This window comes from Podarcis melisellensis, assembly GCF_964234715.1.
Source record: "Podarcis melisellensis genome assembly, chromosome: 8".
NCBI lineage: Eukaryota > Metazoa > Chordata > Lepidosauria > Squamata > Lacertidae > Podarcis > Podarcis melisellensis.
The window spans coordinates 74406059-74415982 of record NC_138540.1 but is presented as its reverse complement, the minus strand read 5'-3'; the positions used below and the strand labels follow the sequence as shown (position 1 = coordinate 74415982).

General features: G+C 40.0%; 1 protein-coding gene across 1 annotated transcript; it reads right to left on the bottom strand.

Annotated features, from left to right (window-relative positions):
- Window positions 1-873: 873 nt before the first annotated feature.
- LOC309375331 (lens fiber membrane intrinsic protein-like) lies at window positions 874-8143 on the bottom strand. The gene is made up of 4 exons (XM_081921026.1): window positions 7952-8143; window positions 2906-3052; window positions 1327-1452; window positions 874-999 (listed from the first exon to the last, which is right to left on the bottom strand). Exons 1-4 carry the CDS (start codon window positions 8130-8132, stop codon window positions 953-955), a joined length of 501 nt encoding a protein of 166 aa, XP_081777152.1. The 5' UTR covers window positions 8133-8143; the 3' UTR covers window positions 874-952.
- Between the last annotated feature and the right edge of the window lie 1781 nt (window positions 8144-9924).

Here is a 9924-nt window from a genome sequence, read left to right as displayed (position 1 = left end):
CACATATAAACACTTGACAAACAAATCAGGGCAAAGGCAGGGTGAATACTTATTGTAATATGACTCCCCAAGAAAGATCAGGATAGATGCTGAATGATCTAACCTTCACATAAGTTTTCTGCAAGTATATTGGGAGGAATAAATAGGCTGTGTGGGGGAACCCTCTGTTAAAGAGAAATTCACATCCAAGAACAACTGCTTTTCTCCCAAAACTTGCATGGGGGAGAGAAAGAGCCACATATCAATGGATGGAGACGAGAGAGGTTCCATTGCTTCCTATGGCTTTGCAGGGAAGTCTGCTGGGAGCAAAATTAGACCCCTTGATTCTAAATCCAAACCCATGCTTCCACCCTTATAGCCAGGCTGTCTTATAGGCTTCAGAATCTGTGTCCTTTTATATATGGAACCTTATTTCTTTATTGTATATTGATATGTTATTGTAAAATTTTAATTTAAAAAACCAAATAAATAAATTTACAAAATAATAATAATAATAATGTTCATCATCGTTCTTAACTGGCAATAGCAGCATACATTAAGCTAATGTGATACTTTAATCATCCTTCCCCTGCCAGTTGGAGAAGTCCTGTTCTACAGCATTCAGTAAATAACTTCCAGTTTCTTAACCACCTTGCTGGACTTATAACAATGCCAGTTTTGTCATTAAAGTTGCCATACATCCGGAATTTCCCAGACATAGCGGGTATTCAGTCCATGTCGGAAGTATAGATCTTGGCAAATTTCATTGAAGATGAAACCCTTAGAGATTTTGCAAAGGAATAACTTTGGGCAAAACTAAAAAAAACTCAACAACCTTGACAAAAGCTCAACAACCTTTGTGTCCGGATGTTCACTTTTTCAAATATGATTCCCCCTAGCTCCAACTCGCCCCAGTGCAGGCTGTGTCTGTGTGCCCCCAGGTGTCATCTGAAGTGGAAGCACAGCCTTTTCTTCATGCTGCTGTTGATACAGCCCTATCCAAGGCGAAAGCCAGCCCACCTGTCAGGAGAGAAAAGGGGCTGGTTAGGGCAACAGGGGGAGCAGAATCAAACTCCATCCAAGTTATCTGGACTGCTGACCTCACTTCCTCATCAGTGAGGTCACAAACTTGCCATTCTAGAGGGCAAAAATATATTCTCTTCCACAAAACTACAAGGTGCATTTTGAATCTTCTACAGGGAACACACACCTGCTTTCATCTGTGTTCAAATGGACACACTGTAGAGAAGCCCCAGACTTAAATAATGCAGCTGACAATGCTACGCGAAGGCAAACTTTTAAATAAAGATGTGCTTTTTCAGCATTTCCGATTTGACACATACTCACCAGTAATAAGGAAGAGAGGAAAGGTGGCCCAGCCCAAGCCAAAGGACCATCCGTAAGACCATTCAGAACTGCTCTGTGGTGTCAAACACCCTGTGAAGGTGGCCATGGCAATCAGGACGCAACCAGCTAGGAAGAAAATATACATCAGGTTATCAAGTTACTTATAAATTAAATCCCTGATGCTGAGCTGGAAGCTGCAGCTGGTGCAAAATGGAGAGGATCAACTACTCATTGAGGTAGAATATGACCAACATATATACCACGGCTGAAAGAAATGCACTGGCTGCCCTGTGCAAGGTTCAAAATTAGTACAAAGCCCTATATTGCTATGGACCAGTGAGCCCTAAAACATCATCTCACTCCCTACGTCCCAAGCTGACTACTGTGCTCTGCAAGATACGGCATCCTGCAGGTCCCAGGCTATGAGGAGGTCCGCTCTACATGATGTCAAAATCAGGTCTTTGATGTAGTGGCACCTACACTTTGGCACTCCCTCTCATTATATATCAGACAAGTGGTAGCCACTGCCCTGCTCTGCTGGCTCCTCTGCCTGCTACCTTAGTGGTTCATGCTCCCAGGATCCAGAAGCACAGATCTGCCAGCACTGCTACTGGCTACCTCCCAGTGTTGCTCCTCCTGCCAGGCAAATTCTTCATCCTGCTTGGTTGTGGCAGCATGAGGTGAAAGGGGGAAGGTTTTAGAAGCAAGCCATACTCAAGAACCGCCTCTCCTGGTATACCTTAAAGTCCACAAATAACAACACTTGGGAGGTCCCGAGCCGCAAGGAGGTTAGATTAGTCTCAACTAGGGCCAGAGCCTTTTCAGTACTGGTCCTGACTTGATGGAACGCTCTGTCACAAGAGTCCAGGGCCCTGTGGGATTTGACATCTTTCCGCAGGGCCTGCAAGACAGAGCTGTTCCACCTGGCCTTTGGTTTGGACTCAGTCTGACCCTTATGTTTCCCTTCCCTTATGGTTTTGCTTTATGGGCTACTACTAAAATGAGGCTGCATTTTAAACTGTATTTTAACCCGTATTTTAATTAACTGTTTTTTTTTTCTTTTTCTATTACGTTTTATTGTAATTTTATTTGTGTTAGCAGCCCTGAGCCCGGTTCTGGCCGGGAAGGGCGGGGTATAAATAAAAAATTGTTATTATTATTATTATTAAGAAGGGGGATGTGGTTTTCATTCAATGGAAGCCACTGCTCCCCACAGTGTGGCTTTTGAAGGCACTCCACATGGCTGCTTTCTAACTCCAGCATAGCAGGTGGAAAACAGCCTCCCTGGAAAGGCTATGAAAGCCCTTTGCATCTCCCCCCTCATCTTTTGTAACTCTGAAACTGGAGGTGGAGAGGGGGAAGGGCATTTTTCACCCTTATTCATATCCATCAATTTCCGTGAGTCTATTCTGAGTTTAACTTAGTTCTGCCAATAGTGTTCTGTGAAATGAATATGTTTCATTTGAGCTCAGGTCTTCTTGGCACGGAATCTGTTTAAACACAGTCTACAGCTCTGATTTCTGGGGTTTCAGGGGCTTGGGCTTAGTGTGGACATAGATGCTCAGAACCCCCATGATACCTGCAATGAGGCTGGCTATAGCTGAGCTCTTAGTCTTGGAGATGGAGCCAAGTTGGAAGGGAAAGAAAGTGCAACAAAGCCCAATGCAAGAGATGGCTCCAGCGATCATCCCGAAGAACAAGAAGGCTCGGGTAGCGTGGTACGAATCTTTCAGGAAGGAAGGAAGAGAAAGAAAAAAGGTTAAATGCATCTGTGGGATTTGGCAATAGCCTGCAAATGTCCCATGTAATATTTCCCCCCATGGATGGATCAATCAGTTTTTATCTGACACATATCAGTTTTGCATGCACTCCGTCCTGTTTCAGAATTAATCTGTATACAGTGGTACCTCTGGATACAAACGGGATCCATTCCGGAGCCCCGTTCGCATCCTGAAGTAAACGTAAGACACGTCTGCACATGCGCGGGTCGCATTCTACCCCATATTTCTAGATTCCTTTTTATTTTATTCCAAATCTTTTCACAATTATCCTTAAAGATACAATGGTACCTTGGGTTACAAACACCTCAGTTACAAACACTTTGGGTTACAGACTCCGCTAACTCTGAAGTAGTACCTCGGGTTAAGAACTTTACTTTAGGATGAAAACTGAAATTGCACGGCAGCAGCCCAGCGGTAGCGGGAGGCCCCATTAGCTAAAGTGGTACCTCAGGTTAAGAACGGTTTCAGGTTAAGAACGGACCTCCAGAACGGATTAAGTTTGTAACCAGAGGTACCACTGTATTTATATTCTTGGTTGTGAGCCAAATTCCTAAATATTTAACTTTTTTATGAATCTCTTTTTCTATACTCTGATAAATACTTTGTAAGTATTTTCTGATAGGTTTTTTACTAACAGCTTTGTCTTATTTTTTTTTAAAATTTAAAGCCTGCCACCTGCCCAAATTCCTGCATTTTTTCTAGGACTTTCGGAAGAGAATTCTTGGGGTCTTCTGCTGTAATTACAAGGTCATCAGCATATGCTTTCAATTTATATGTCTTTTTCGCTACCATAATTCCTCTGATATTTTCATCTGCCCTGATATTTCTCATCAGGACGTCTAGGACCAAAATGAATAATAACGGTGTTAAAGGATATCCCTGTCTTGTTCCCTTCTGTATCTTACATTCATCTGTTACCACCTGATTTAAAATTAATTTAGATTTTTGATCCGAATATATTGCTTCAATCCCTCTCCCAAAATTTTCTCCAAAGCCCATTTTTTTCATGAATTCCCAAGAGACAAGAGTCAAAGGCTTTTTCAGCATCTATAAACATCAATGCTGCCTGTTTTTCATTTCTTGCTCCCAGGTATTCTATTATATTGATAACATTTCTTATATTATCCTTCATTTGTCTCCCTGGAAGAAAACCTGCCTGATCATGATGTATGTATTCTGTAAGCTCCATTTTTTTTGGCAATTCATGTTTTTCACTTTTCACCATAATCTTTGTTTTTCACAATGCAAGAATCCAATATTTTATTAAACACATAGCCAAAGTAGAACAATATAAGTATAAATGTAAGTGTCTTATATAGCATTGAACATGAGATGTATAGCATTGAAAATGACATGTACTGTATATCTATGTACAGTTGGAGGTATGCAAAAAACTGTATTCCCTTGGGATACACAGTATACTGGGGAGCAATTTTTTTTTTTCATTTTCTGTTGCATGAGATTTTTCAACTGTTCTTATATGTTCTTTCAATGCTGATTTCAAATCTGAAATCGATTTTCGTGTGCGTGCTATAGTTATCTTTCAATTTCTGACTTTTGCCGATATGTCATATTTACACTGGGGATAAGTGGACACTGACACATTGATCTACCCTAAACCACATGGTAATTATTGTTTTGCAAACTTAATTTTTCTTTATTTTTATAGTTTTGTAACCTAAATATTTGTATTTTTCAGATTGGACCATGGCTTCTTCAAGTAGACAAAAATGTGTATAGCATGTTGTGATGGTTATATGGCTTTGCTCGTGCGTAAGTTGCCGCCACTCCTGGCTAGGTGGCCTGGTTAAACCTTTCCTGGCTGGACAGCCCTTCACTTCGTGGCTGTTCAGTCGCTAGCAGAATCCGTCTGTGGGCGTTTCTTGAACCTCTTCCAGCAAAGAAGCTCTTTGACGCCAAGTCGCCGCCTACTTTCCCTGCGCGGAAGTCTTCTGCGCAGGGTGGGTTTGGGCAGCGGAGGACCTGTGCTCTCCTCGCTGGTCTCCTGCGAAGAGTCCTGGAGCCTCCTCTCTGCTTCCCCCATCGGCCCCCCTCTATCCCTGGTGTAGCGCTGATTATCTTCCCCAGCCGGAGACCTGCCTCTCTCCTTGCTTGGCCCCTCTCCAGCATTGCTGTGGAGCCTCGCCTCCTCCACTAGTTGCGATGGCAGTTCCCTGACACATGTATTCCTGAGTATCCTTAGAAGCTTATCATTTTGAAGAAAATAAAAATAGATATAAAACTAAGAAATGTAATGAAATACTTGGGAATAAATATAACAAGAAATTTAGACAATTTAGACCAATAGAACCTTAACAAATTAAAGAAGGAAATTAAGGAAAAGTTGGAGGAATATAAGAAAATTAAGCTTTCATGGTTTGGAAGACTACTGATAATTAAAATGAATTTTTTTCTAGAGTAAATTTTTTATTTAGAATGTTACCAATTAAGATAATGGAGACAGGGATAAAGGGTTGGCAAAGTATGATTAATAAATTTTCTAATGCGGATAAAAAACCTAGAATTATTAAAAGAAGATGGTATGATTAAGATATATCACAGATGGTATAACAGAACAAGGAGAGATAGAATGCTTAGAGAGTGATACACAGGAAATGAGGGAGAAGTTAGTGAATATATTTTTTATCAAACCAAATAGACAATGGTGGCAGAATATTGACAATCCCTTATTAAGAAATATCATTGAGATATGGGCAAAATATAAAGAAAATTTGATACTAGCAAATTCCCCACTAACCCTGGTGATGATGACAGAAGACTTCTCAGTAAATTGAAAAAAGTAAATTGAAAAAGAAGTGAAAGAGAAGAAAATACTTAAAATAAAGGATTGAGTGGAGAAAATGAGAAGCAAAGAAGAAATAAGAGAAGCTCTAAAAGGAAGTAAAATAACTTGGTTTAACTGTATACAGCTGGAGCTATGGACAAAGAAGTGGTCAAGGGAAAACAAGAACTGCAACGAATATACAAAATTTGGGAAAAAAATATATAAAAAGGAGAGATAAAGAAAAAAATACAGTTATAAAAAGGGAAATCAGTGAAATTTATAAAATATTAATAGAAATGGAGGGTCAAGGAGATCAATTAAAAGAGGTGTGGGAAAAGAAAACAACAGGGCAGTTACATGGTATCAGCTGGGGGAATTATAGGAGAAACATATGTTGAAAATGCTGTCTATAAGAATGAAAGAAAATTATTATAAATTGATTAGGAGATGGCATTTAACACCTGTCAGATTAAATCAAATAAACAAGAAATATTCAGTGTTATGATGGAGGGGATGCCAGGAAACCGGGAATTATGTTCACCTGTGGCGGTGCAAATATGTACAATTTTTTAATTTTTAATTTTGCAAAAGGTGTTTAAGGAGATTACAGAAATCACTGGGTTAAAGCTGACCAAAAGTCCAGAGGTAGCATTATTATCAATTTACGATGGGGTGGAAGGTTCACAGGCTATAAAGGACTTGCTCACTAATTTATTGACAGCTGCACGAATTATGATAGCTAGGAAGTGGAAGGGGCAAGCAGAATATAAAATGGAAGAATGGTATAAAGAGGTGTGGGATAGAGCTATTAATGATCAATAAACATGTGCCATTAACGTAAGAGGGGGAATATGCAGGAGAAATGATTTCAGGGAGAAATGGAGGGTGTTTGTGGAGTTTGTACTGTTCAAACAGAAAGGAGTCGGAGTGTTGAAATTTGGGGAGGTTGGATAATTACAATGGAATGGTCTCAGTGGTGGGATGCACAAGTTTATTCTTATTTAAAGAAGAAGGAGGAGAAACTCATCAAAGGTTTGCCAACTTGAAGACTAGTTGTGGTAGGGAAACATCTCTTCGGAGCAACTTGCCCAACGCCACAGATCTTCTCCTGCAACAGACAGCTTCGCAGAACTGAAGAAAGACACACCCAACTCACACCGAACGACATTGGAGCACAGCAAACCTGCCAAGAGCACAGTGCAAATGGAGTGGGCACTCCAAAGCACTCCCAGGATCCTTTGCAGCATGCAAGGTGGTATATGGTAGGGGATCCTTGGCAGACAAAAATGGCTTCCAGACAGCATATATTAAAAAGGCAAGGGTTATTTTGTGAAAAGAGGGGACTCAGAGGACTCATCTACACTGGTCAATTATAACGTTAAAAATGTGTTCTAAAAATGTGCCACGAGAGGGCACAGTAAAGCAGTGATCCGTCGTCAATGGTAAACATATATATATATATATATATATATATATATATATATATATATATATGCAGGTTTTGGTGTCCTCGGGTGTCTTCCCGTGTAAAAGTTGGGGTGTCTAGGCGACGTTTCGACGAGGTCTCACTCATGAAGATCTTTATGAAGATGACGAGTGAGACCTCGTCGAAACGTCGCCTAGACACCCCAACTTTTACACGGGAAGACACCCGAGGACACCAAAACCTGCATTCCTGTACCCGTGAAAATCTACGAAAGCAAATATATATATATATATATATAATTTTTCATATCTATGTAGATCCAGCCTCAGTGGTATGAACTACCATCACCTTTTAATTTTTTTGCTGCCCACCCACAGCAGCCATTTTGTGCTGGCACTCATGACACCTTTATCAAGATATGAGTCCCAGCACCTACTATTTTACCCCCCCCCCCAAAAAAAAAGGACAGGGTAAATGTGTTATCTCTAGTCACACTGGACTTTCAGGGGGTTGAAGAAGGATCAACTGCCTCCCCCCACACACAGCTGCATGCCTTAGAAAGGAAAATCAGTTCAATCTGCTTTTGAATTCCGTACCTTAAGTAGTCCAAGCACAAGACAGAGAAGATCTCACCTGGTTCTAGATCCATCGAATATGTAACACAAATATAGCTCGAAGCAGAAGGACGACAAAATTTCCAGAGGCCACGGTTCAAATTGCCAATTAGCACCCAGTGGTCTGAGCCCAGGGCAATGAGAGTGAGAAGAAGGCTGATGAAAGCACTAACCACAGCACTGATCTGCAGTATATGCATTGTGAGAACAGTCAGATCTGTGACTGAGGCTAGATGGACCTTTGACTTGACCCAGAAGGGCAACAGTAGAGGAGGAGGAGGAGCAGGAGGAGGAACAATCAGGCAAGACTGAATCCAGAGAGTGGACATGGGTTTCTAGTCTGGCGCTCTGTGACTGCCTAGTGACGCCAACTCTGATTAACAAGTTGGTGACTCATTAACCTATATGATTTCTGCAAATGGGTCTCCTCCGCCTTTTGATGCTGCTTGCCTGCCATAGATCAATAACCAAAGAAATACATTTGTGAATCAAATGCTTCTCATGAGTTGTTGATGCACTATTATAACTTTGCATGCAGATGAAAATATGTGAGCAGTGATAGGAGCTTTTGTCAGTTCCGTATGCCTCACTCCCATAATCATTCACAAATATTTTAAGAAAAGAATTCTATGCCTGGTCTAGTCTGGGGAGTTGCAGTGTCAAGCACACACACACACACAGGCTCTCCTTCCCTCTTTCCTTCTTCATTGCACACTCCTATTGCCTCAAACTACAATCGCCTAGCCTAACCTAGCCATGCCCCACTTTGTTGGCTGATGGAATTAAAACAGAAGGGCTCATGAAACTCTAAGAGTATTTGGATGTTGTTTTTATTTCATTTATTTTTAAAATCATTTTGCACACAGCAGTCACTGTGAGAAAAAATAAGAATATTTTACAAACTCTATTTATACAAAATTGGTAGCGCCAATATGTGTGGTGGCTATTTGTTTTTCCAAATTTAGAAAGCTTACTCAAGGTGCCTCATGACTGTGTACCCTAAAATTGGGGTTGCACGTAAATAATGTGGGTTAAAGCCATCTATTACCCTGGGACAACAAACCCATGCTTCCACCCTCATAACCAGGCTGTCTTTTAGGCTTCAGAATCTGTGTGCTTATATTCTTGCTGCCAGAAGGTAAGCAAGATAAACAGAAGAATCAGAAAAGTCATTTGCTCATACAAACTATACGGAAGATAGAGACATATCATTTAATTCATAGACCTTCCTTTCAGCTTGATGAATAAAAGATGCCTATCTTACTCATTCCTTATCTTTATTTATTTATTTTTTAATGAAATTTTATTAGATTTTATCATAATAACACAACATAAAATATAAAAATAAAGGAAAAAAAACCAGAAAAACAGAAAAAGAGAAAACAAGTATAATTTCAAACCCTTACTTTCTTGTACCTTACTTTCCCGACTTCCCCATACCTCCCCTCTCTGTATTCCAAATTCAATTTTGTTTCTTCAACAAATCCTTACCCTTGATTTTAACTTAATTTTTAAACTTTCTTTTCATTTTACTTGTCCATTACCACTGAAAACCATGTAATTTCTAAACCAACGTCATTCTAACATTCATTAATTTTACAATGTTTCTTGAGATAAATCATTCCTTATCTTTAACCCAGCTACTGAAGGAATAATAATATTGTTCATCATTGTGGCAGATCAAGCTGATGGACTATGCCAAAATGGCAAAAATGACTGGAAGAATCAGAAATCAGGAAGACCAAAACTGTAATAAGGAATGGGGAAAAGGTATCTTAAAACCCATTGTAAACAGCTAAAAAGAATTAGTGGGATTGGAATAACGGTTGTAGTTTAATGGTGAATTTTGGAGACAATGGAGATGTAAAAAGGGTTGGATTATTATAGAATATGCAAGAGGAAAGGACTAACAATAGGACCCACAAATGGGAGGAGGGAAGTCCAGGAAGTCCAGGAGATTGTGTGGAATCTTATTTCTATATTGTATGTTGA

Bases quoted from the DNA above. Each gene is read 5' to 3' on its own strand.
- LOC309375331 (XM_081921026.1), bottom strand. From the start codon at position 8,132: ATGCATATACTGCAGATCAGTGCTGTGGTTAGTGCTTTCATCAGCCTT. The intron at 1,453-2,905 runs GTATCATGGGGG...TTTTCTTCCTAG, and splicing joins TATAGCCAGCCTCATTGCAG to CTGGTTGCGTCCTGATTGCC. The intron at 1,000-1,326 runs GTGAGTATGTGT...CTCTCCTGACAG, and splicing joins TCCTCTCTTCCTTATTACTG to GTGGGCTGGCTTTCGCCTTG.